Genomic DNA, 27,337 nt, shown 5'->3' with positions numbered 1-27,337 from the left:
ATAATTATAAAATACATCAATTGGACTATAAATATTGTACTTACATTTCAGTGTATAGTATTTAGAGCGGTATAAACAAGTCATTATTTATATGAAATTTTAGTTTGTACTGACTTCAGTACTGCATTTTATGTAGCCTGTTGTAAAACTAGGCAAATATCTAGATAAGTTGATGTACCCCCTGGAAGACCTCAGCGTACTGCCAGGAATATGCGACCCTTTTGTTAAGAACCACTGGTCTAGGTTCTATATTGGGTCTAATTTGGTCAAAAAGCATGTTTAAGTAGCAACATAATGCAATTGTCACTGATTTGAAATTCCATGGCTGTGCAAAATGAGTACAAATTATACTAATTTTAGTATTTGGTGGTAATCAAGTTAGGATTTCGATGGGGTCACTCTGGATTTACACTGGGGCGTTTGAGAGTAGAATTTAGCCAAGCACGTTTAATGGAATTTGGAAAACATATATATGCCTTGGGAAGTCTGAAGAGTCCTCTTGGAATGAGGTTACATAGTCACTCGTTTTCTGTGCCTCTTGTGTATATATTACATTTATCTACCTTAAAAAGAAAAGTGGTCACGTTTCAAACAAAATGATGACATTTTTCTATTTCCTGCACAATGTCTTGTGCGTGGGAATGACTGCTAACATCATTCAGCTCCTCAAAGTGGCTGTATCTTTTATGATTCTGTGGCTTAATCTCATATAGTAATTTAATAATCGTTTCATTATCCAGTCCAGCAGTGACCTTTTCTGCTTTCACGCATGTTCTTGATCCCCCAGTGACCCATCTTTTCTTTTATGATTTAACATCTGCTGTTTGTTCTCTTATGATATGACTCATTTCTGGAGCACTTTTGAAGTAAATCCAATTGCAGAGACAGTGTGCGAAGACATAACTATCATAAATGTAAGACTTCCTGCCAAGAAGGTCTACAAACCCATAAAATTATCCGAGAGGAGTGATGGTCCAGTGGATAGGGCACTAGTCTGGGACTTAGAAGACCTGGCTTCAGTCCCCTGCACTACTACATACTTCCTTACAAGACATCTTGTCTCTCTCTGTCTCTATTCCCCATCTGTAAAATGGGTATAATAATGCTTCCCTACCTTGCAGGGTGTTTAATACATTAAAGAGCGAGAGGCACTCAGATAATGGGAATCACATAAATACCTAAGGGCTTGTCTACACAGGGACACTCAGGAAAATTATTTTTCAACATTTTTAGTTTAATTCAATTTCAAATTGAATTAAGCTAAATTGAATTAAGGCCACTTTAATTCCAAGTAAGTGTGTCCACACAAGGTTTTAATTAAGTTTAACTAATCCTCTTTAAATTCACATCTTTTGTTAATTCGGATTAATTTTCCTGAGTGTCCCTGTGTAAAGAAGCCTGTAAGTATCTAAATGGATAGCTCATTCCCTAATGGGCATGATCCTGCAATGGGAGTTCTGGGTGTACATATAATGCAGGATCAGGCCCCAGATGGTGAGCATTCCACTGAAATCTTGGCTATACATGATTTTCTGTTTGAACAAAACCTCTGAAAGTTTAAGTGCCACACACTGAAAAAGCTGTCATCCCTAATTCCAAAGAAGTCCCACAAGGATTGATACAGCAAATTAGCTGGTGTTTTTAAAAATCTGTCCAGGGCACCGAGAGCCATGGATCGGTGCCATTTCATTAGTTGTGTGAATCAAAATAAACAAATAAAATAATACAAATGCTGAGTTCTCCTTTTGCAAGATGATTTAATTATGGCACAGCAAAGACAAACGACTTGCCCAAGCTCAACGCTGAATTAACGGTAGAGCTCAGCTTGCTCCTCACTGACCTCACTTATCATGTTAGGCCTGTGGTGTTGCTAATCCTCCTGGTTTCACTGGGAGTCTCCTGGAATTGGGCCCTATCTCTCGGAGGCTACTGATGCCAAAGCAGGAGATTTTAGGTGCTAAAAGTCCAGTGGTGCAGCAGAGCTAAGGCAGGCTCCCTGCTTGCCCTGGCTCCACGCTGCTCCCAGAAGCAGATGGGACATTCCTGAGGCCCCTGGGGGCTGAGACCTGTGGCCAATGGGAGCTGCAGGGGCGGTGCCTGCAGTCAGGGGCAGCGCATGGAGCCCCCTGTTCCCCAAAGGGGCCGCAGGGATATGCCGGACGGGACCGGCATGGGGCCAGGGCAGGTAGGGAGCCTGCCCTAGCCTTAGCCCCGCTGCACTGGTGACTGGAAGCCGCCTGAGGTAAGCGTCACCCAGCCAGAACACACCCCCCTCACCCCCTCCTGCACCCCAGCCCCCTACTCCAGCCCTGAGCCCCCTCCTGCACAGAAACTCACTTCCAGAGCTTGCACCCTGCATATGGCTCCTGCAGCCTAACCTCCTGCTTCAAGCTCAGCCTGGAGCCCCCTCCCACACTCCGAACCCTCGGCCCTAGCCCAGCGCCTGCACCCCCTCCCACACCCTAACCCCTTGCCCCACCCCAGTGAAAGTGAGTGAGGGTGGGGGAGAGTGAGCTACAGAGGGAGGGGGGATGGAGTGAGTGGGGCAGGGCCTCGCAGAATGGTCTGGCAGGGGCGGGGCCTTGGGGAAGGGGGCGGGGCAAGGGTATTTGGGTTTGTGTAGGCCTGGTGGTTTTATAAGATGCCAAATAAACCAAGATGGGCTGCTCATTTAAAAACCAAACATCCTGATTTATTTGCAAGACTTGTGCACTGCTCTGAAGGATCAGGCGCTGAAGAGTAAACACATGTTTACAAACCTAAATGCTCTGATGGTGGTGAGGCCTTCAGCTGTTTCTGAGAAATGACAGAGTAAAGGTAGTTGGGTGCTGTCATCAAGCTCCTGAAGGTCCCTGTGATCAAGAGAAACAAAACAAGAGGTGTATAAGAAGCAAGAACAGGTCAGGACCAAGAAGCAAATGAAATGCAAACATTTTTTATGGATATTTTACTGTAGTTTTTTACAGTACACATTTTTATCAGGACTATACAACAATATATTTATATTAAAGGAGAGCTAGCACAGCAATCTCGCATCTGTTAGAATTTTGAAGAAATCCTGATTTGAAGCCATCTTTACCATTCTGGCTTGAGGTCAAATCCAGACCTGGAAGGGATCTGTTTTCCAGTCCTATCTTGTTTCAGCCAAAATTTCACGGGAATGGCTAGTGTCATGATAGTTCCATCGTTCAAGATGGTAGAAATCTTGGAGATTCATGGAATTCTCATGAGAGAAGTTTGTGAGATTCAGATGCTGTTGAATCTGAATCCAAACTCTTGCCCTAAGTCTGATTCATCATTGAACCTGAACCATGAAGCCTTTAGCCTAGCCTAAAATTAAGCCAGATGGGAATACCGCAGGTAAAGTACATGTGGCTGTTTATCTGTAAGAATCCACATCCATTGGCCAATAATTCTTCAGAAATGCCTTATAATGTTTGTTATTACTGCTATATACTGAACATGAAAAACAATGCAGGAGTATAGACTTTTTGTTCTAGCACTGATGCCATTTCAGTTGGGATGTATAGAGCATTTCTATAGAATTAATGCCCTCTTCATTAGTTAGATTTCCTCAATCAGTCATTGAGTAATAACCCACTCAGATAATCCATTTGAGGATATAGGCCTACAAATCCACTTTCTTGCAACTAGAATGTTTGCTCAAACATAGAGACAAATTTTGTCCTCAGATAAACATAAAACTCCCACTGTAGTAATTGGGAATAGCACATGTATGTTTGACTATGGGTCAAAGCATTTGATATTTACCCTCTTTAATAAAATTCAACTGTGTTGGTGTATTTTGATAGATAATCTATCAACAGCTTACTCTTCGGTACTGAATGTTACTCCATGGAGAGGCAAATTTGATGCTTGTGTTTGGATAATAAATACGCTGCAGTATGACCAATTTATAATGGAAAATATAAAGTAATTTTGGGGGAATGTAGTGGGAAACATTATAAGGGGTGAAAGTGTTACAGGAAATACCATAAATATTTGTGTTCCTAAAACTTAGTGGAGATTATGTGCCCAGATAGGACGCCAGAGTAAGTGCTGTTTGAATACACGCTCAAGCTATTCCTTCGCAGTTTGTTTCACATGAATGACTTTTATCGATACAATAGTATTCCTCCAGCCTCATTTCTATTGTAAAGCACAAGAAAACAGATCTTCTAACTAGGGATTAAATGGAGTTCAAAATATATAATAAAAGATGTCTCTTGCTGACCCAAAGTTTCAGAAGTGTGCACGAAAAAGAATGTATAGTTACACGGATGCCCACCATCTGCACCTGCAATGCCCAGTGAATACGCATGGGTCAAGAGACTCGGGCACATAGTGCGTGTAACATCTCCCCTGCTTGTGCATAGGAACCAGTAGTGCATGTGGGAAAATTGGGTGCACTCAAATTGAAAATCTGGGCCAGCATGTGGTTTTGCTCCCTTATATAAAACTATGGGAAGAAACCAGAGCTTTGAATTAGACATGCACCATCCCACTTAATCCATTGCTTTATTTCTTTGAGGTAGGAATGGCCGAGTCATATCTTTCTATACTACAGTGTTATATATTAATTTGAAACCACTATTACCACTAATTTGCTTGTGATTCTCAGTTAAGAATGCCATTTGAATTTATTGGAATCTTTAAAGAGGCTGGGGCATATAAAGGAAAAGCAGTAGCCTCTCTGTAGCTAAGGTTGCTATCAAGTTCCATTATAAATTATTACGGTGGCCTAGTATAGTGAGTGACAGCCCTGTCTCTGAAAAGTTTAAATAAGATAAGACAGACAAAGGGAAAAATGGGCACAGAGAGCTCAAGAGACTCACATGAGACACACTCACACAGCAGGTCAGTGAAAGAGTTAGGAATGGAAGCCAGATCTCCTGTTGCCCAGTCAAGTGCACTACCCACTAGACCACACTGTCTCCACAATACCTATTTTAGTGCCCTTAACAACTTTGGTTTGGAAAATTGGTAGGGGAAGGAGAATGTTTCTGCAGCATGTAATGGAAATTCATCAAATTGATTTTGAATTACAGATCATTATAAATTTACCCTGATTCAAAAATTTGCTATCAACATTTTCATATTGATAATTCTCTTTGAAAACTCATATGCTGCCTAAAGCTGAAGAAAATAGGTTACAATTAATCAAAGTTATTATCAGTTTTTGTTGTGGATAATTTTGAGGCCCAGTCCTGCTCCACTGATTTTAGCGGGGGCTATTGGCTCTAAATTATGTCAATAAGAGTGTTTTGCCTTTGAAAGAGACTGTTCCAGGTCTCAGTCTGAAATGCCTATGATTATCAACAGAACAGGTACAGTAAGCACAGTGACAGTTCAAACTTCCCCCTACACTGCCCCACTGAGGTGCATAAATCTTGACCTGAAGTGACCATCTCTAAGGATGGAAGCGTGTTTAAGTCTTCACTTCTGTTCAGCCGTTAGCCATTTTGCTATGACTGACATCAAGAGCTGGAGCCAATCTGTGATTATGGTGTTTGTGACATAGATATCTAGCCACTAAGAAATAGAGTAAGACAACCAACCAAAGACCTGCACCCTGATTCAGAAAAATACAGAAGCACATGCTTAAAATTAAAGTGTTTTCTTGAGTAAGAATGTTTTCCTAAAATGGGGTGATAGTCTATAATTGAAGCAATAACCCTAGTGTGAAAAAGTTTCACATTTTATTAAATGTGAAAGCTTATGCTCAAATAAATTTGTTAGTCTCTAAAGCCTGGTCTACACTAAGGGTGGGGGTCGAACTAGGGTACGCAAGTTCAGCTACGCGAATAGCGTAGCTGAACTCGAAGTACCCTAGTTCAAACTACTTACCCGTTCAGACGCCGCGGGATCGAAGTCTGCGGCTCCAAGGTCGACTCCGCCACCGCCGTTTGCAGTGGTGGAGTTCCGGAGTCGACCGGAGCGCGCAGGGAGTTCGAACTATCGCGTCTAGATTAGACGCGATAGTTTGAACTCCGAGAAGTCGAACTCACCGTGTTGACCCACGCGGTAAGTGTAGACATACCCTAAGGTGCCACAAGTACCCCTGTTCTTTTTGCACAATTCATTAACAATCTCCTGAGCAATTCAATTCTCCAAGCAAGTGTAATTTTAGAAAATTCTCAAAAAGCATAATCTTTAGAGACAGTCAGCATTTTCTGAAATGTATGAAATGTAGTTGAAAAGTGGACAAAGTTTTCTGTGGAAAGTTTTTCCATTTTTCAATTATCTCTCTCTCAGGTTGAAAAATTTCAAACATTTCAATGAAAAACAGAAAAATTTGTCAGTGGAGTTTACCAAAGAAATTATTTTCTGTTCTTGACTAGCTCCAGTTATATTCCAAGATAAACCATAAATATAGGGGTTTTAAAAGAAATGTACATGGCAGCTTTCAAATACCTACTTGGAAGCCACTCTGAAGTATTTCTGGATGAAATAAAAGGCTACTCCAAGTGGTACAAGAGCAACAAGGAACCATGGAGTGGCATATGAGATCATTCCGATAGCCGACAGGCAGAGCAAAGTGGACCGGGTGAGAGACTCCAGAGTAGGGGGAATGTGCTATTCCAAAAATAAGATAAAAATATGTATTAGACAGACCTCAGGAATACGGCAACTATATACCTTCCATGCGTGGGGTGATGACAGGGGCTGGTCTATGGCCATTCTGCTGGCCCTTCACCACTGGGAATCCCCTTTATGCCAGAGGAATTCCCAAGGGCTTTTCTGTTTCCATGAGCCCAGAGCCAGTCTACAGGGGCTTCAGTGGAGGCCAGAATTAGGGCCACTGGGACTTGCTGATGCTCAGCATCTCCAAGGATCAAGGAGAAACAGGCAGTCTCTTCCCTTCATTATGAGACATGAAAGGGAATCTTCTCTGTGAGATCTCAAATAACTTAGTAGTGCTCTTGAGTTCCCTATTGTCCCATAAATGGTGTCCTGTTCTGAGAGCCCTGCAATCACTCTCCTTTGTACATATGCCTCTAGATAAAGCATTCACAGTCACCTATCATCCAAGCATCTTGGTTCTCAGAAGTAGTGGAAGCTCTGCAAACAACTCTTCTGTTGAAATTTGTGCTTAGTTCACTATTATACACTATAACTTTACATAGACTCATACAGGTTAAGGCCAGAAGGGACCATTAGGTCTAGTCTGACCTTCTGTATATCACAGAACATTAAATTTCACCCAGTTACACCTGTATTGAGCCCAATGATTTGAGTTTGGCTAAAGCATAACTTCCAGAAGGCATCCAGTCTTGATTTGAAACACCAAGAGATGGAGAATCCATCACTTTCCTTGTTAGATTATTCCAGCAGTTAATAATCTTCACTGTTAAAAACTTGTGCCCAATCTCTCATTTGAATTTTTCTGGCTTCAGCTTCCAACCATTGGTTCTTTTTGTGCCCTTCTCTGCTAGTATTACAGTGTTGCTCGCCATTGCCATACATAGAAGCAAAATCACCTCCCCACTGCTTCCTTCTCACTTCTCCCCTATTTATGCATCCAAACATCATATTAGCTGTTTTTGCCACAGAATCACATTGGCAGCTCACGTTGAGTTGCTTATCCACCATGGGGCTGAGGACCCTGAGCCGCAGCACCCCACCCTCTGTGGGGCTAAAGACCTTAGACATCCTGCGGCTGAAGCCTGGACCCCCGAATCAGGGGTGGGGTGGGGGGAGAACTTCAGGAAATAATCTCTGAGAATTTAAGCACTGCTTGACTCTCCTATCAGTTTTTCCATTATTTTGTCCAACATTAATGTCAGGCTAACCTGCCTATATTTACTCAAGTTGTGCTGCTAGCCCTTTTTGAATATTAGCACAAAATTAGCAGTATTCCATTCTTCTGGAATTCCCTTGGTATTCCAACATTTATTGAAATTAATATAATCAGACTAGAAATCTCTTCAGCCAGCTCTTTTAGGACTCTTGAGTGCAAGTTATTTGGGGCTGCAGATTGTAAAATGTTTATGCCTAGTATATGTTGTTTAGTTAGTACTGGACTGGAAAGTAGTTAATCATCCTCATGTGATATGAGTCCTTCTTTCCAAATACAGAACAGAAGTACTGATTGAACACTTGTGCCTTTTCTGCATCATTATTAACAATTTTACCAGCTTCAACTAGTAATGGACCTACATCATTGCTAGGATTTCTTTTGTTCCTAATTTACTTAAATACAACTCCTTCCTAATATAGCATATTTAACATGTGAACCTGTAATTCTAAAGAACCAGGGGAGTTTTCCAGTAGCTCTGTCTTTGTATCCCTGAATATATTTGGGTCTCGGTGAGCTCAACGAAAATAATCTCCATAAAAGGTGTTTTGCCTGGAAGCTCTTTTACAGTTCAGAGTTTGTCACGCCATCTTGTTCTGTATGTAAAAGTGACAACCTATATGACTCCCTGTTAACAAAAGGTGTATTTCTTCTCCAAACTTGTGGCATTAATTGGGCAAGACATTATGGAATAAATGGACCGATGTGCTCACCTGATCAATGATATTCGTATCAGCAGAGAAGCGATTTAGAATTAGCCCCAAGGGAGTTGTGTCAAAGAATCTATTGAACAAAACAGAAGCAAAAAACTATGTGAAGAGAAAGTCTGGTTCTGGATGAAATATCAACATCAGTCAGAACTTAGGGCTACTGTCTAACCAGTCCCCTAGAACCAGTTAGGAAACATGAAAACTATCATCGAGTCTTATCCCTGCATTTAGAATGCCATCTAAATCTTATTTTAACCCCAAACTTTTAGCTCTCCTCTCCCACAGCCCCCTGAAAAACTGTCAGCTCCCTTCTCTCAACTCCTCTATCCATCCTCTGGCTCCCTCAACCTGAAAGATCCATTGTAAAGTCCACCTTGCTGTCCTGGGTTAAGATTCCAACTCATGGGCTGGACAGGACAGCATGTTACCTATTCACCCTTCATATGGGAACTGCAGCCACTGCATGCATACAATCACACCCTGGGCCAGCCCACATGCCCACTCCGTGCTGAGCTATATCAAGCTCATCCAGACCCTGTCTCTTTGGAGCATAAGAAATGTGGTGTGTCCCCCACACTCCCATCTCTGTGCATTGGAACTGATGCATTTCCACCACAATGGGAACCTTCTGTGGCCCCAAAACCTCTAGATGAATTTCAAACTGTCTGAAAACTTTATACCTTGAAATTACTTTCAGATGAAAACCACTGGGTATGAAAAGCAGGCAGAATCTGAAATTGTATGTTTTCCAGTCTGAAAGAGGGTAATTTCCTGAGCATCTCAGCTGGCGCTTTCAGATTCTACAGGACTTGAGGGCTATAGGAGAATGAGCCATGCTCTTTTCAGCACTAGCCACTGAGTTATACAGTAAGTGTTCTTTGGTAGATTGGCCTCTCGGGAGGAAAATCACTCTTGCTGTACCTGATTGGTCCGAGGATGATCTTATTGAGAAGATTGTGGTGAAGGTTCTTGGCTGCTGTGAGGCCCATCCACTCCACGGTCAGGGATGTGATGAGGCAAAGGACGATCCCTGCTCCACAGAGCATGCTGAACACAGCTACATGATAAGACTAATAAAAGGAGAAAAACATTAACCTTGGAAATACCCAAGGCAATGTTCTTCAAAGCTAACAGCACTGACCAGCTGGTATGTCAGACTCCAAAAGACTTCAATAATAACGGGACATGTGCTGCATGTTTAAATTAGCGTGATTCTTTCTTTCTTTCTTTTACATTATAAAAGGAGTTTTCAACCTATGGCCCCAATCCTGCAATTCACTGTATTTGGGTGCAGCAGATTTTTAGACAGGGGATTAATTTGGAAGCCTAATTTGTCTCAGGAAGATGCACAATGTATCAAGTTCACTGCAGCTACTAAAGGTGAGTATGCTGCAAGGTCTTGAGCTGAGGATGTTCAGCACTTTGCAGGACTGGGCCCAAGGCTTGTGAATTAGATAGGTGAACTAGTTTGGATAAATACAAAGATCCCCAAAACTCAGACTGAAGTAGAACAGAACTTTTCAGGAATTAAGTTTGGATAACTTCAGAAAGAAAAAAAACAAAGTTAATTTCAAGCTCCACTGGAGATCAGAGAGGCAGCTCCTCAGATGGCCTAATGGGGCTATAATAACTTAGACCAGCTAAGGATCTGCCCTCTGGATTCTGGCTGGATATGGAAATCTCATGAGAAAACTTTTATTATGTTTTAATGAGCATCTGAACTTTGGGATATTTCTCTAATCCAAACCACTGCAAGATCCTATTTAAATGGAAACACTTTGGGTTAATTTCTCTGTTAGTATTAATGGGAACTGCTGGGTGATCAGCACTTTGGAAAATCTGGGTATTCATTTAGGTTGCTAAATGTGGATTTAGGAGCATATTAGGCTCCAATTTTTGAAAATTTGGGCCCAAATTTTAGTTTCAGTTTGAGATTAAGGTTTAGATTGTTCTTAAAATTATATTAACCAATTCACCCATTTTATTTAACAAATGATGTTATAGTACCTATATTAGCTACATTCCCAATCTAACTGGTTACTAGGTTAACAGAGGGTTATTTTTCAATCATTTGAGAATATTTTTGTCTGACAAGCTTTAAGTTATGGCCAACCTTGTTTAGATGTTTATTGTCTAAGGAATCGCTGGTTTTATTTCCATTGTCCATGGATGTCCATCTTGCCAGCCAGTAATCTATGGCTACAATGACTGAGTGTTTCAAGAGCTTGGAGAAAATCATCAGAAACAGTAAGAAAAATCCTCCAGAGGTAAGATATCTCCAGCAAGTTCTCCACGGCATCTTTGTTCTAAGCCGCATTACTGTTGACATGTTATCATCATCATCTTCCTCCTCTTCTTCCTCTGTGATTCAGAAATGTAACCAAATCAGTTAGAATTTATTCAGTACCACACTGACGATCATTCATGTTTTGACTGGAGATGGTTGACATTTTTTGAATGTTGACATTTGGATGATAATTTGACATTTTTAATTTAAAAAAGCAACACTTTTTGATATGTTTTATTACTTTTCCTTCTTTTCTCCTACCAGCTCAACATTTTTTGAATTTTTGAAAATTAGAAAATGGGAAATGCCCTCACAAAACCATGATTTTTCCTTCCTTTTTAGTTGACCAGCGCTAGTTTTGTTAATAATCCTTAAGGGCAGGATGACCTAAGTTATGCAACTCCAGCTATGTGAATAATGTAGCTGGAGTCAACATAGCCTAGGTCAACTCATTGCGGTGTCTACACCACACTGGGTCAACAGAAGAAACTCTCCTGTTGACTTACCTTACACTTCTCGTTTTGGTGAAGTGCCGGAGTCAATGGGAGAGCGATCTGTAGTCGATTTAGCGGCTCTTCACTACATCTGCTAAATTGACCCCCGCTGGATAGATCGCCACAGCGTCAATCCATGGTAAGTGTAGACATGCCCTCAGTAAATCATATCTTCAGTATAGAATGCATTCATAGATATCAGACTAATTTTAGGATTTCCAAAAGCTTTTCTGGTATGTTCAGCTTGTCTTTACATTATCAGATGGGGAGCAAGGCTCTTATGGGTTGTTTGGGAAGCTACAGACAACTTTGCCAAGCATTCCATACAGAAGAGTTGTGTCGTGTTGCTTAACAGGGCTCTGCCTTAATGCTAGCTGCAATCATTACAAGCTTTATCTTCATAGAAAAGGACACTATCATGTGTAATCACATCACATTGCAACATAAGGTGATGGTTGTGCTCTGCTGTAACATGCTTATGTATCACAATATGCTGCTGTGAAAATATTGCATTGTGGAGATTTAACTCTGAGACGCAACAAGAGTATTGAAGCTCACAGCACTGCTATGCACACTTGAAGGGAATGTAGACCTGGAGTCTTCTGACAGAACTTTCCTTTGAATTGACAGCCCTGAACTGACAGTCTCCAAAGTACTTTAGTAATTCTGAATATTATGGAAAGTCATTAATTTATCTGAAGTTGAAATGTCATGTATGCTGAGGCACAAAGAGTTTAAATACTTTCCCAAGATCACACAATGGGTGACTGTCAGAACCAGGATAACAAGGAATGAGAGCACAATGTCCTGTTAAATGTTACCCTTGAAGTTATTGATATGTATTTTACCACCTTAACCAAGTGTTTTGTCTAAGAACTTTGGAGTTGTTGGATGCTGGTGTTCTGCTGGAATGTATAGTCATGTTCCCACAGGGCCTTCAATCCCCATTCTTTTTAACCTACTGAAGGAAGAAGATATCTGTACCCAGGTTATGGGACTGGCCTACTGACATGGCATTACTGCTATATCCCAGAACTAGAAGTGTGGGAAGACCTGGGTTTTTCTGCCCTCAAGACCACTGGAGACTGTACATATTAAAGAAGTGCTATGTTCAGCCTCTGGAGCAAAGCAGTGGACAGTATCACTAAACCACCAAGTCATACTGCCATCATGAGCCTTAGAAAATACCCTATATCCCTCAAGTAGCATAGCCAGATGAAACACTCTACAGGCATAAATAGCCCATAAACAGAACTTATTAATTAGATAGTCAATCCTGTCAATAATTCTGCCAGTCAGTGAGAGACCTTGGGGGTAAATCAGTACTCCACTAAGCTTATGAAGCATTCAGTTAATCACTTTATCTCTCTGGCACCATCTCACTGGCTGCCAGAACTGAATATTCCCCTGAGGGACTCCCCAACATCCCAGGAGTGTTCTTGATAGGTCATGTTGCCAGTAGCCTATAGCCCCCCAGGTAACTTTACAAGTGATTCAGATCTGGATTCATGCCTCCAAAAATGTAGAAATTTGTGGAGACAAAAAGGTAACTTGGATGTTGGGGCCACAAATACCTAGAAAGATCTAGATCCAAAAATAGCAGCCTAGGCTCCATCTCTAATTTTTAAAAAAATCATATTCTTCTTTAAAAGGATGTGCAAATAACTACAAGCTATGTCAAAGGAGCCTGTGGGAGGACAGGAGGTATCTCAATAGGCAGAATCAGTGGGGGCATTCATAACTATGTGACATAACTGGAGCTAGAAGGCTAGATTCTCAGCTGGTGTAAAACAGCATAACATCAATGACTTCCATGGAGCTACTTCGATTAACACTAGCTGAGGCTCTGGCCCAGAATTTCTTAATATATCTTTTTTTCCCTTTCTCTCTTACTATCTCCAGAAAATGCAGCATAGTAAACCTCTAACAAGCTTTCTTCTATCCTTATTCCTGCACATTGTTTGCAAAACTCCATTAAGAATCCATTCAAAAGCTCTAATTCTAAATAGCTCAAAGTATTGGACTTTTACTCTTATTGCCCAAAGGAGTAAATGTCATCCACATCTTCATATCTTGTTGCCAAGAACATTTAGCAATATATTAAGAATGTGGATACATGCAAATGATGCATGTTTATAGTCTACCCAGTGTGAAAAGATATAATGTACCTTCATCCTCATCCTCCAGTTGTGCTTTGGATTCTCTTGGGTACATTGCTCTTCTGAGAGTTTTTCTTTCCAAAGTAGTTTGGTCAGTTTCCAAATCCTGTAACATTACATTAACTTGAGAGTCCAGCCTACTGTGAGTTCCCTCATTTTAATCTAAGAAAGGTGATGCCAGAGACAATGGAAGCTCATTTGCATCTGAGTCACCAGAAAAGCAAATTGAGGGGAGAATGAGGAAGACAGGATGGCATCAGCTTCCTGGAGCACAAGCAGCAGGGGAGAAAACATTACCTGGAGATACACTTCAAAAGAATATATTTCAAAGGTTTAGTGGACTATAAAAAGAAGGGGAGAGAACCTTTTATCACTTTAGGGACAAAAGAGGACAGCGCTCTTGAAATCTGTGAAAGGTGGATCCTTCAACCATATGGGTTGAAGATGCTAAGAAATTGCCTGAGACCAGTATTGTAATCTGTTAAATTTGAGACTCTAGAAAGCATGTTTTACTTTCATTTTATTTGTAACCATTTCTGTCTCTATTACTCTTGCTTAGTATCACTTAAATCTATGTTCTTTATAATAAAAATAAGCATAAGTTTATTAATAAACATCTCAGTGCTGTGTATTAAGGTGAAGAATGTGTCCTCAGCTGGGCTAACATATTAGTGTGTGTGAAGTGTCTCTTTGGAGACAGCAGACTTAATAATTTGTATGAGAGTCCACTGAGAGCACTGGACACTGCAAGGAGACGTCTCTGGGGAACTCGGGAACTCGGGTTCACTAAATGTTACTTACGAGGCAAGGATTAGACTGGCAGAACCTTGAGGAGTTTGCTGGTGAGGTGGACAGACTGGTATGGCAGGGAGCTGACACAGTTTAAGCTCCAGCAAAGCTCTCTCTTGCTAAGGCTGAGAGGTAACACAGAAGCCTGTGTTTCTGGTCTCCTTGAAGAGCCCAGACCACCAAGTCACTGAGCTCAAAATCCTCCCATGAGGTCTACTGATGTGCAGAATTCCACCCCTCAATCAACTTGAGAGGAGAATTTCACCCTAAATCCATTAGAATGGACTCAAACATGGATCAACATTCAAGATGCAATACTTTGCTACAATGCACCCTGGTCTCACTGTCATTACCTTTTCTAATTCTTGGTCTTGGCGATTCATCAGAGTTTTCCAGTGCTCGTACAGTTCAACATCTTTGGTCTGGATGTCCTTCAATGTCCCTTCTCTGAGCACATAACCGTCCTTCATAGCTATGATCTAGAAAGGAGGATTATCTATAGGCCTACTCAACAACGTGACATAATCACTGCATTTGGGACTATGCAGCAGATCTCAATGTGAATGAGCTATAACTCAAAACTGGGCTAATTTCAGTGTTCATTGTACCCAATGGCTGCACATTTTATCAATAGCTTTTAAAAGTTATTTTGTCAACATATATCTTACAATGAAAATATTACAGGAAATAGTTATTTGTGGACATAAAGAAAGAAGACAAGGTATAATTAATAATAATAGAATAATTGTTTGTATAGCACATTTCAGTCAAAGATCTTAAGCAGCTCTGATTTATAAGCTATGTGCCAATTACTTGTCCATGGTTAAGTGGAAGGAAAGTTCAAATAAAATGCTTTTCACTCCATTCCACTCAGTGTTGCAGACCTACACGTGGAATGTAGAGGTAGGAGCTCCATGCTCACTTCAAGAACAGATGGTGGGATGGCTCTTAGTAGAACAATCTTTTAAGCACTATAGATCTGCCTTTAACTATATCCCCACCAAGGGATATCAGACCCTTGTCCTTACAATGTGACAAACTAGCAAGTGGTGCCTCCCCGCTTACCCAGTCCGCATGTGGCAGATATTGCAATTTATGTGTCACCAGAATAAGTGTTCTTTTGTCTTCCTGGAGGAACTTCAAGATACCTTCCTGCATCAAGTGATCACTTAAGTGAATGTCCAGTGCAGAGAATGGATCATCCTGCAATTGGATAAAAGAAAAAATGGGGCAGAGGGGTATGTGTGACATTACACCCCATATTTTTCATAGAAATATGGTCATGATATGAATATGGCATAACTAAGATATACTTTATGCAAGATGGCTCATGAAAGGTATCATTGGAAAGGTTATAATTTACTGAATGTGATTATCCAATTTATATGTTTCAGAGTAGCAGCCGTGTTAGTCTGTATCCGCAAAAAAAAAAAAAACAGGAGTACTTGTGGCACCTTAAAGACTAACAATAAATGCTAAAATTTATGCTAAAATAAATTTGTTAGTCTTTAAGGTGCCACAGTACTCCAATTTATATGTATGTATCATTCTGTATCTAAAGTTAGGAATATTGACTATGTACAATTACAACTGTATATGTACTTGGGGGGAATGCCTACCAGACAGCAGGCAATCCTCCTGAATGACCCATTTAGGAAGGACAATAGAACTCGGATTATGCTAATCTCCCACATTCCTGAGGTGCTTCCTTGGATCCTGCATTGACACTACAACATAAGCTGATAATGTCACCTGATGAAAAATACTCCCTTGGACACTGCTGGTACTTTTACACTGTAGGGAGTAGGGATAAAAGAAATCCTTTTTAAGGGCTGGGAAGGGGGTTGATCTGGGCTCTCTCCTCCATTGCCTACCCAAGAAGGACTGCTGAAAAAAACCTGATGGGACAAAGGAACTAATCTGAAGGGAAAGGCAGGGGTGAGTCCAGACTGAGACAGGGGTCCAGTCTGTAAGAAGAAATAACTGGAACTTTGAGCTACAGAAACTCTGCATCCTGCCTAATTCAACATTTAGGGTGAGAAATTACATTTTGTAACCTGTTTCTTTAGTTAATCCAGTTTAGTTTGCGTGTTTTGTTTTATTTGCTTAGTAATCTGTTTTATTCTGTTGGCTATCCCTTATAATCACTTAAAATCTGTCTTTTGTAGTTAATAAACTTATTTCTTGTTTGTAACATTACCCAATTTGTGCAATTCATATCTTGCTGGCGGGGAGCAAGAAGCTGTGCATATATCTCTTCACATTGAGGGACAGGGCAAATTTTTATGAGCTTGCGCTGTGCGGATTTTTCTATACAGCGCAAGACAATATACCTTTGGGCCTGCACTCCAAGGGAGGGGGGCCCCTGAGTGCTGGGGCAAGTCCCTTGAGCTGAGTCTTCCTTGAGCTGATCTCAATGTCTGTGTCTTTCTGCAGGTGGGTGTGGTCCTGCCTGTGTGTGTGTGCTAGAGGAGGTTTAAGAGCCTGGCTCAGCAAGACAGGGCAAAGGGGGCCCAGGGTGGCGGAACAGGCGGGCTCAGTGGTATCCCAGTACTTTAGGTGGCACCTTCAGCCCATCACAGTATGTACCAGAGTTTATTTATTTTGTTCTTTTAAACATTTAACCTATTCTAAAAAAGCAAACAGCTGTAATTACTAAAGTGCTATCTGTTGCCCTAATGCTAATCTTTACCATCTTTAGTGAGAGGGCAAAAGTGGAAAACAATAAGAAAGATAAAACCTTTACTCTTAAGCCTGTAGGAAATCTCTCAGATTCTCCTTGTGACTTTTTGGTTTCCCCTCTGAAACACCTGGCATTGGCTACTGTCAGAAGACAGGATACTGGGCTAGATGGATCTTTGGTCTGACCCAGTATGGCCATTATGTGCTTATTTTCTATTTCTGAGTCAATTTAGTGCTGGTCCCAGACTGACAGTCATGGAAACTAGAGATGGACCTGACCTGGAAAACCAGATTTGGAACCCTCCCCCAAAATTTGGGGAAATTCAGATCCAGCTTCAAACTTTAGACCCGAGCCATCTCAAGAGATAACTGATGTCATCTGTTATTCTATAGAACAGAAACAGCAGAGTCAGTGCCAATGCAAGCTTCCTCTAAACCTGGCTCATTAATATGCCTGTACTTCCACTTGGAGAGAGTACCTGTAAGGATGAGAGAGTAATTCAGACTCCAGTCCTTGGCCTCTCTCCACTGACTCTACCAGCAAGGATGACAATTGTGTTGGCAAGTTTTTTATGTGAACACTTGTCCTCTAAGAACTAAGATGAGTCCACCAATTTATTTTGCCTAGGACTCACACAGCCATCACATGGGTGATGACTTTCAGAAATCATCAACATAGACTGAATTGGGATTAGAAACAGAGATGTGAAAGGCCATGTATCCCATTGCTAAACCCCAAGTCCATTTATTCCCCACAAAAGGTTAAATTGTGATACCCCGACTCTTGAAAAAGACTCTTCAGTGGGATGATGTTCTGTACTCAGTGTGAGTATGGGCATAAAAATCCTGTCCCAATCTTTTTATACTGAACTACATGGCCCTCTTTCACCAACCTCCTAATGTGTTCTGCTACTGCTTCTAGTCATTGTTTATTTGTTCTTTTTCCTGTCTCTGCATTCTGGATTCAAAAGTAGATATAGGTCCCTGTAGGAAAGCTAAATATAAGGGCAACATTTTATTGTGAAGTTTGCATACTTTGTATTTAAAAAAAAATCTTACCAAGAAGACGATGTTGGTGTTTTGATAGAGTGCTCGAGCTACGCAGATTCTCTGTCGTTGGCCACCACTTAAGTTAATCCCCTAGTGAATATAACAGGTCATAAAAATGTGTCTTTTGAATAAACAAAATGATTTGTATATGACAAGACATTGAAAAATGGCAAGTTTTTATTAAACCACCCAAAGAAGTTTCCTTAGAATTTGTCAAAGTGTTGGATATAAGGTTACTCCTGTTGGTAAATGAATACAGTCAGTGTATAACCTCCTGAGAAAGAAACTGTTATTATTAGTACAATTTCATATAAACTAATCACAAATAACTTAGAATGTATAAAGTTCTTCTCCTAGCAGAGTAGGACTGTCTTTGGCTGGGAAAACATGGAAGACTGTGGCCTGGTCTACACTAGGCGTTTAAACCGGTTTTAGGAGCGTAAAACCGATTTAACGCCACACCCGTCCACACTGAGAGGCCCTTTATATCGGTATAAAGGGCACTTTAAACCGGTTTCTGTACTCCTCCCTAACGAGAGGAGTAGCGCTAATATCGGTATTACCATATCGGATTAGGGTTAGTGTGGCCGCAGAGCGACGGTATTGGCCTCCGGGCGGTATCCCACAGTGCACCACTGACCGCTCTGGACAGCAATCTGAACTCGGATGCAGTGGCCAGGTAGACAGGAAAAGCCCCGCGAACTTTTGAATATTTCCTGTTTGCCCAGCGTGGAGCTCCGATCAGCACGTGTGGTGATGCAGTTAAAAATCAAAATAAAGAAAGAGCTCCCGCATGGACTATGCGGATGTGATCGCTGTAAGGGCAGGCAAATCTGTTCTATCAGCGCTCCGTTACAGAAGACGAAATTCAAAATCATTTTTAAAAAATCTCCAGACAGATGCCATAGCAGGGACTCAGCGCACTGCTGCGTGACAAGCGTAACGGAAAGCCAAAGAATCAAATGGACGCTCATGGACTGGAGGACTCAAGCTATCCCACAAACAGTTCCTGCAGTCTCTGAAAAGCATTTGCATTCTTGGCTGAGCTCCAAATGCTTCTAGGGTCAAAAACAATGTCCGCGGTGGGTCAGGGCATAGCTAGGCAATTTACGCACCCCCCCACCCACCCCCAGAAGTGAAAGGGAAAACAATCCTCTCTTGACTCTTTTACATGTCACCCTATCTTTACTGAATGCTGCAGATAGACGCGATGCTGCGGCACTCAACACCAACATCCTTGCTCCCCCCACGCCATGGATGGCTGATGGTACAATATGACTGGTACCCGTCCTCATCATCAGCCTATTGGCACATGGGGCAGTGCAAAAGGACTGGTAACCATGCCGACTAGCATCGGTGAGGTCAATCAAGGGTGCCTGGTCCTAATTTTTCGGGGTAGATGATACAGTATGCCTGATAACCATCGTCATCATAGCAACAGGGGGCTGAGCTCCATCAGCCCCCACCCTTCATGTGTAAAGAAAAGATTCAATTGCCCCTGGACTAGCAGAGGGATGCTGGGCTCCTTTCCTCCACACTCCTTACTGTCCTGTCTGGACTATCATAGCAGCTGGAGGCTGCCTTCCACTCATATCTCACTAACAAGTCACTGTGTCTTATTCCTGCATTCTTTATTACTTCATCACACAAGTGGGGGGACAATGCTAAGGTAGCCCAGGAAGGCTGGGGGAAGAACGGAATCAACAGGTGGGGTTGTTGCAGGAGCACCCCCTGTGAATAGCATATAGCTCATAATTTCTGCAGGATCTGACACAGAGCGGCTGTGCTCTCTGGTTCTATGATACAGTGGTTCTCTAGTACACTTGCCCATATTCTAGGCAGGACTGATTCTATTTTTAGATACCAAAAAGGAGGGATTGACTCAGGGAGTCATTCCCAATTTTGGCTTTTGCACCCCTGGCTGATCTCAGCCAGGGGCACTTATGACAGCAGCAAATGGTGCAGTGCAAAAGGACTGGTAGCCACGATCATCTTATTACCAATTTATGGTATGGTAGATGTGCAATATGGCTGGTAACCATCTCTGCTATCATGCAAAAGCAAAAGCATGCTGCTGTGTAGCGCTGCTGAATCGCCTCTGTGAGCGGCATCTAGTACACATACGGTGACAGTCACAAAAGGCAAAACAGGCTCCATGATTGCCATGCTATGGCATCTGCCAGGACAATCCAGGGAAAAAAGGCACGAAATGCTTGTCTGCCGTTGCTTTCCCAGCGGAAGGAGTGACTGACGACATTTACCCAGAACCACCCGCGACAATGATTTTTGCCGCATCAGGCACTGGGATCTCAACCCGGAAATTCCAAGGGGCGGGGGAGGCTGCGGGAACTATGGGATAGCTACAGAATAGCTACCCACAGTGCAATGCTCCAGAAATCGATGCTAGCCTCGATTTAATGTGTTTAGTGTGGCCGCGCACACTCGATTTTATACAATATGTTTTGCTAAACCGGTTTATGTAAATTCGGAATAATCCCGTAGTGTAGACGTACCCTGTGATCAAAAGAGCCTTCTGAATAGCTGCAGGGGACAACAGCCCCTGTCCACTCCACCCTCTCTACCCCAGTAGATTTAAAAGAATTAAAAAATAAAAATCATGATGGAGCTATTTAAAAGGTGTTTTATAGGAAAACTGATTTTTTTCAGTTAGTCAGTTTAATAATATTTAAGTTTAATGTATCAATATAAGAGCTTGGAAGTAAAACTCCCACTGGATTAAGGTAAGTGGCACAGATCTTGACTTTTTTTCTGTACTCCTGAGTACAATGTAGACACAGGACTTCATTCTTGTTTACACTAAGCGCCACTTGGCCCCATTCTAGCAGTGTGAAGGGGCTTAGATTGTGTATACATTACATTTACACCCATTTTAAAGCCCCTTTACCCTTCCAGAGTGGTGTAGAGTGGCCACAGTATAAATGAGAATCAGGGTCACAGTGTAAAATGAACACAGTGGAGTTATATCAGGAGTGAATCCTTCCCTTTGTTTTTCTTGAGTCTCCTAAATGACTTCGTTTTCCATGATGTATCATAAAAAGAATGCAGGGCCTCCACGGCACTTACGGAAAGAATAAACGCACAGGGCCAGATTCTGGTCTGAGAAGCCAACAGAGTTACTCAGATTTATTCCTGGATACCTAAGATTTGATTCTAGGCTAAGGTGCTGTAGGGAGTACATGATAATACTGACTAGCTCAGAGTAGCTGGATTCTTAGATTGCTAGGTGTCATGAATATCTATGATGGCGTACAAGTTAATGTGGAATTATAATAAATATTAATAAATACAACTATAATGAATGTTTAACAGGCTTGTAGCTCAATGCAATCTAGAAATGTGATACCCATCACACAAACCAGGCTGTCATACAAACTTCCACCTCTTTATTTACCCTTTCTCCAATTTCTGTCTGATCGCCAAATGGTAATAGGTCGATGTCCGGCTGCAGAGAGCATGCATCCGTAACAGCTTTGTATCTGCAGAGAAAAAAAAGATTATTCTTATGGAAAGACAACCAAACTGGATAAAACAAAAAAACTCCTTCCAAAACTCAGACTTAATCTATTGGTGAAGTTCAAAAGAGTTTAGCTAACTTTAAAAGGGACCCAAGTGAAGCCTTTACAAAAAGCCATCTTTATTAGTGACTTCAATGAAGCTAGGCTAATTTGCACCAGCTGAGATTCTGGTCCCTGAATTTGTGGATGCTTATCTGTATTTTGTGAGATCTGCCCATCATTAATTGCTATCAAGTGAACTGAGTGGCATATCATAGGAAAGCATACACTGAAAGGAATATAATTTATTTTTAATAACTTAAAGCAAAGTGCGTGTTGCCAGTAAAAATGCCTAGATTTTAGCAATTTGTTTTCCTAAAATCAAGTCACTTTTCCCACTGCATTTGTTGGTTGACTATTTAAATGAGCATAAAAAGTAAGTGTTGGGCAAGAGTAGTCAGAACCAGGTACAAAAGAGCTTTGTTTTGACTTTCAGTACCCTGTGTTTCCAGTGAGGTCCCAATTATCACTGACTTGAGGTAGGCACACAGCAGGTAGGCCTGTCTTCAGCACAATAATATCAGATTGTATGGTGTTTTGTAATGTGGTGCTCTGATCCAGGACTGGATTAAGGCTCGGACACAATAGGACCATGCCTAAATCCCCTGCTCCAGAGTCATATGATGACATCAGAACCTCAGCTTAATTTCAAAAATAGAAAACACGCTTCTGGTCTCCACAGTTCCCAAGAAAAGCTTATAAACATGCCCCAAGTGTAACAGATGCCGTGATATTTGTCTAAGGCCTGGTCTATGTTACAGATTTATGTCAGTATAACTGCATTGCTCAGGGGTGTGGAAAGTCCACACCCCTGAGCAATGTAGTTATACCGACCTAACCCCTGCTGTAGTCAACTCTATATTGACCGGAGAGCTTCTCCCGCCGACATAGCTACCACCTCTTGGGGAGGTGGAATACCTACACTGACCAGAGAAGCTCTTCCACCAGCGTAGGTAGCATTTTCACAAAGTGCTACAGCACTGCAGATGCGCCACTGCAGTGCTGTATGTGTAGACTAGCTCTGAGTCTGCAGACAGCCCCCAACAGGCAAAAGGAGCAACAGCCAGTTAGCACCAAGGAGAAAGCCCCAGACCTGCTGCCAGCACAGAGTAGTCCTGCTGTTCAGGGAGGGGCCACCCTTCCTCTTCTTGGTTGGGGGAAGAGGTCTTATTGCTTTTCCCACTACTGCACCATGTCTACTCACTGCTGGGATGGTGGCTGTGGGGAGCATCCAGGTTGGATGTGCCTCAAAATTGGCTTAATCTGGCCCCGCACATGGCAGTAACCTCAGAGCATTAAACTACTTTCTCTTGGGACCCAGATGAATAAGCAGCTGCTTCTCTGAAGCAGGAACCCTCAACACCTAACAGCCAGACTATGGCTTTCACCCACTGAGGGCAGTGCTGAACTTCAGTGCCCTGTGAGGGGCAATGGAGGCACAATCCCTCTCTGATCTCCTCAGTACACAGTGGGAGCATATAAGCTGCAATGTGCCTTTGGCCAGCCAACTCCAGAAAAAGTTCAAAGAGAGCACTTCCTGTGTCCTCAGAACAGGAACTGCCATTCTCCCTGGCCCTTACAAGGGGTGACCTCCCTGCTATGCAAGACCCAGGAACAATCATATATAATAATGGACTTAGAAGCCAAGAGCCCATTCTACCTCCCTTTCTTCCCCGCCTACCCTCCCTATACTTCTTGCTAGCTCGATACCTCAGCAGTTCCCATTGTTACAGTCCACTCTTGGGAGTGAAAATGTCAGTAATTGCTTCCTATGGCCTATCCCTTCAGTGACTTTAGGGTCTTTTACACCTCTTTCTCCACCTCTTTGCTCTCCTTTTCATCCGGCATGGAGGGAATCTAGTCCTTAGGTTTTATAACACTAAGGAAATTGATAATTACCTCTGTTTGTTAAAAGGACTCCCAAAGATAATGTTTTCTTCCACTGTAGCATTCAACAGCCATGGCTTCTGTGCTGCATAAGCCACAGAGTATCTGTTTCTGCTGGAAAAATTAAAACAACACCAATAAAATAGATTATCTTGACGTGTCTTATGAACAGAGTTAACAATATGCATTAAAAAAGAACAAAGGTGAAGGCAAGGTACTATAAAAGGAACTGTAACAAAAGAAAAGACAAAAGCTTTAAAGGAAGAGGTTACATCAGAGAAGCATCCACTCTCTGTCCTGAAGTTAAAGGTCTGTGTACCAGGTTGTACTACTTAGACACTGCTTTAAATGGTTTGTTACTGGGCCAGAGATGGTATATGGAATTTAAGTCCAACAGCAAATTGCAAATGTCTAAAACCACCATTCCATCCATTGTTAAATTACGAGTAATTTAAAAGAATAGAAAATGTACCAGGGTGGAATAGTGTTTTCTAACATCAAAACCAGCTACTTGGAAAATAGTGTATAAAATGGATGTTTTCAGCCCATTTGCCTCATTGCCTTTTAGTATGTTTTTTATTTTAAACTACCATGTGCTTGCATTATAATTTTTCAGCAGATGCTATTTTTCTTATATGTAGGTCCATGTTAACATTGTAATGGATTGAAATTATACACTAAAGTAGAACAACTCTGTACCAATTCAGAAGATATCACTATGGTCTGTTAAGTAAATATAATGCATATTTTGAATGTGCCTCAATATATAGTGAATTATATAGTATGTGACTACTTTGCTCTTTACTGTTTTGTTTACGTATTCTGGCAGATACGATTGTGTGATATCAGCCACCTTTCTGAGATGGCAATAATGTGATGTGAACTGAGTGATGAAATGTCAATCTTAATTATCATTGTCTTCATGTATGTTGCTTCAGATTACATCCTTACTATTAATTTAATATAGTAGGTGTCTATGGTTTGCTACAGAGAGAGAGGGTGCTATGGTATTGGTTAGAAATATTGGTTAGAAGCATTCAGCATCATCCCATAACTTGTAGAAGACCCAGAAATCTACTCAACTATGTTAATATTTCTCCTTAGGTTATCAGGTATCAGATAACACAGTGGTTCCCAACCACAAGTATGTGTGCAACTACTGGTATAGTACTTCTGCCATTTGTGATAGGTATTTTTGGCTGCATCTCCAAAGTGACTTGAATAGGAACAACACTGGGCCCTTAATGATGAGCTTCCACTTAGTGTTGCCATCCACCCCACATTTACTGTGTGCGTAACTGTGAGACTAGGATATGGAGCAGCACAGGATTCACTGCTGGTTACAGAACATACAAGCAAATGGGAGGCTGCAGGCTTCAGCATCACAACTTGACACCTGTGGGCCTCATCCTGCAGGATGCTGAGTGCCCTAAACTCCCAGTGATGTCAATGAAAGTTGAAAGCACTTAACACATTGCAGGAAAGGCTTGGCGCCTCTCATGGGCAGGCATTTAAACAGGTGTACTGGCATAATTGCCTGAAAAAGATTGGGAACCACTGCATTTAATAAAACTGCCAGTTAATCTTCCAGAAAGTTATCACCTACATGGTGAAGAGACGAGGAAATGACTGAAAAATACAAAGATGGAAGTTCAAGGAGATTCCGAGGAAGCAAATGATTCTGATCAAATACACTGCAAATGGAAATAATACCTTCTGGTTGTGTCACAAGAAGGATCAGTTTCATTAATGCTGTAAGTTATGGTAAATGATGTTTAGTATTCAGGAAACAGAATAACTTTTTATGTGCACATTTCACATATGGGAAAAATAGGTTAGGTACACATTTGAATGGCTGAATTCATCCATTGTTTTTTCTTTTAAAGGGCAAATAGGCAAAATCTAATTAGTGTAGCCAATGATTTCATTTAATGGCTACATTAGTGACGTGTAGGAGGGAACTGTGGCTTTCCTATTGTGCCTTTATTACATACCTGGATAGGATAATCACTGAATTCATGCAGTTACGTGTAATTAGAACATTACTTTAAAAATGATCATTGTCATTTAATGCCTATTAAAGTAAAGGACTAATATCCCTCACTTGGAACACAGAGAAGGTTGGCGAGCACTACATAGGTGCATAGTTTCTAATCTGCCGAGGGGTGCTCCCCCGGTTCTGCCCAAGCCCCGCCCCCACTCCACCCCTTCCCCCAAGTCCCCACCATGCCCTGCTTCTTCACACCCCTGCTCCGTCCCTGCCCCAACTCTTCCCCACCCAGTTCCACCCCCTCCCTCGAGCATGCTACGCCCTCACTCCTTTCCCCCAGCACCTCCTGCCGCCACGAAACAGCTGATCCATGGAAGGCGGTAGGTGTTGATCTGTGGCGCCCGCCGGCAGGCAGGAGGTGCTGTGGGGAGGGGAAGGTTCTGGTAGGGGGGCTGCCAGTGGGTGCTCAGCATCCAGCATGTTTTCCCCGCGGGTGCTCTAGCCCCAGAGCACCCACGGAGTCAGTGCCTAGGGAGCACTGTGTAAGCTTCCCCGCACAGGTTGGTCAATGTACTGCAAAACCCTTGCTGCTCTTCTAGCCCTGAGAGTCCCATGAGCACATGGCAAACTACGTCAGATTGCGTGTGTGGTTCTGAGGCATGCACAAACGGGCTGTGTGCTGAAATCACTAAACTCATTTTCAGTCGTGAGCCAGGTTAGGTTCTGAACACAGCTCAGTAGAGATAAAATGCTGCTGCATTAGCCCACTGGCTCCACCACCACCTATCCCCTTCTGCACAGCCCAAATTCTCTAATAGGGTGACCAGATGCCCTGATTTTATTTGGACAGTCCCGATTTTCGGGTCTTTTTTTTAATATAGGCTCCTATTACCCCCCACCCCCTGTCCCGATTTTTCACACTTGCTGTCTGGTCACCCTATTCTCTAATGAACATTTTTATGTGGTAGATTTTCAAGGGCATCCAACAGCAATCATGAGGTATACGACTTAACGGCTCTCCCCTTATATTAATAGCATTAACAGGGTTGATGTTATGGAGTAGTAGTCAAAGGAGGTCAGGAATGGCAGTGCCACTCATTGTGAGGAATGGTGATGCTTCACTGGAAACACTGGCTTGTACAACCTAAAAGAGGAAGATTATGCCTGGGGCTAAGTCAGGCTCCCTGCAGCTCCTGGAAGCAGCCACCCGGTCCCTGCGCATGGGCAGCCAGGGTGGTTCTGCACGCTGCCCGCACCCCAGTGCCGGCTAAGCAGCTCCCATTGGCCGCTCCTGCGACCAGTGATATTAACAGGAACAGGAAGCAGGGAGAGAAGAAACCAGGCAGAGTGCAGTAGAGAAGCCAGGCAGGCTGCATTAAGTAGGAGAAGTTGCTCCCTGAGTACAAGCCTAAACTGATGCAGAGACTTGCGTGTGGACAGTAAATTTGGGAGCCTGAGTCTGGGGCCTGATAAAATTATTATTGTAGTGATTCCTGGAATGAGGACCTGTTTGTTGTAATGATTCCTGGGCTGAAGCCTTATTAAGAGGGATATAGCCTCTAGTTAATGTGTTTCAGAGTAGCAGCTGTGTTAGTCTGTATCCACAAAAAGAACAGGAGTACTTGTGGCACCTTAGAGACGAACAAATTTATTTCAGCATAAGCTTTCGTGGGCTACAACCCACTTCTTCTGTCTGTGTGTTCCATTCTATTTGTCCGAAAAAGTGAGCTGTAGCCCACAAAAGCTTATGCTGAAATAAATTTGTTAGTCTCTAAGGTGCCACAGGTACTCCTGTTCTTTTTATTTAATGTGTGTTGACTTCTCCTGGCCCTAGGCTGTTAAACTGACAGCTACTGCTGCTCCACTTGGGGAAATTAAGTAGTGACACACCTGTAGTGCCACACTCAACTGCAAGG

The 27,337-nt window shown here is 42.1% G+C and overlaps 1 protein-coding gene across 1 annotated transcript in view; it reads right to left on the bottom strand.

Moving 5' to 3' along the window:
• ABCC9 (ATP binding cassette subfamily C member 9) overlaps window positions 1-27,337 on the bottom strand; it is a 123,164-nt gene that overhangs the window by 26,268 nt on the left and 69,559 nt on the right. The window contains exons 19-30 of the mRNA XM_044998576.1: window positions 25,145-25,183; window positions 23,444-23,545; window positions 21,382-21,466; window positions 17,979-18,059; window positions 15,303-15,440; window positions 14,591-14,716; window positions 13,458-13,554; window positions 10,622-10,869; window positions 9,430-9,578; window positions 8,512-8,581; window positions 6,419-6,576; window positions 2,760-2,852 (exon numbers count right to left, since the gene is read on the bottom strand). Of these exons, the coding sequence (XP_044854511.1) occupies window positions 2,760-2,852; window positions 6,419-6,576; window positions 8,512-8,581; window positions 9,430-9,578; window positions 10,622-10,869; window positions 13,458-13,554; window positions 14,591-14,716; window positions 15,303-15,440; window positions 17,979-18,059; window positions 21,382-21,466; window positions 23,444-23,545; window positions 25,145-25,183 (1,386 nt within the window). The remainder of the gene's footprint in view (window positions 1-2,759; window positions 2,853-6,418; window positions 6,577-8,511; window positions 8,582-9,429; window positions 9,579-10,621; window positions 10,870-13,457; window positions 13,555-14,590; window positions 14,717-15,302; window positions 15,441-17,978; window positions 18,060-21,381; window positions 21,467-23,443; window positions 23,546-25,144; window positions 25,184-27,337) is intronic.

Source organism: Mauremys mutica, chromosome 1 (genome assembly GCF_020497125.1).
Source record: "Mauremys mutica isolate MM-2020 ecotype Southern chromosome 1, ASM2049712v1, whole genome shotgun sequence".
Lineage (NCBI taxonomy): Eukaryota > Metazoa > Chordata > Testudines > Geoemydidae > Mauremys > Mauremys mutica.
This window is presented reverse-complemented; position numbering and strand designations above follow the sequence as displayed.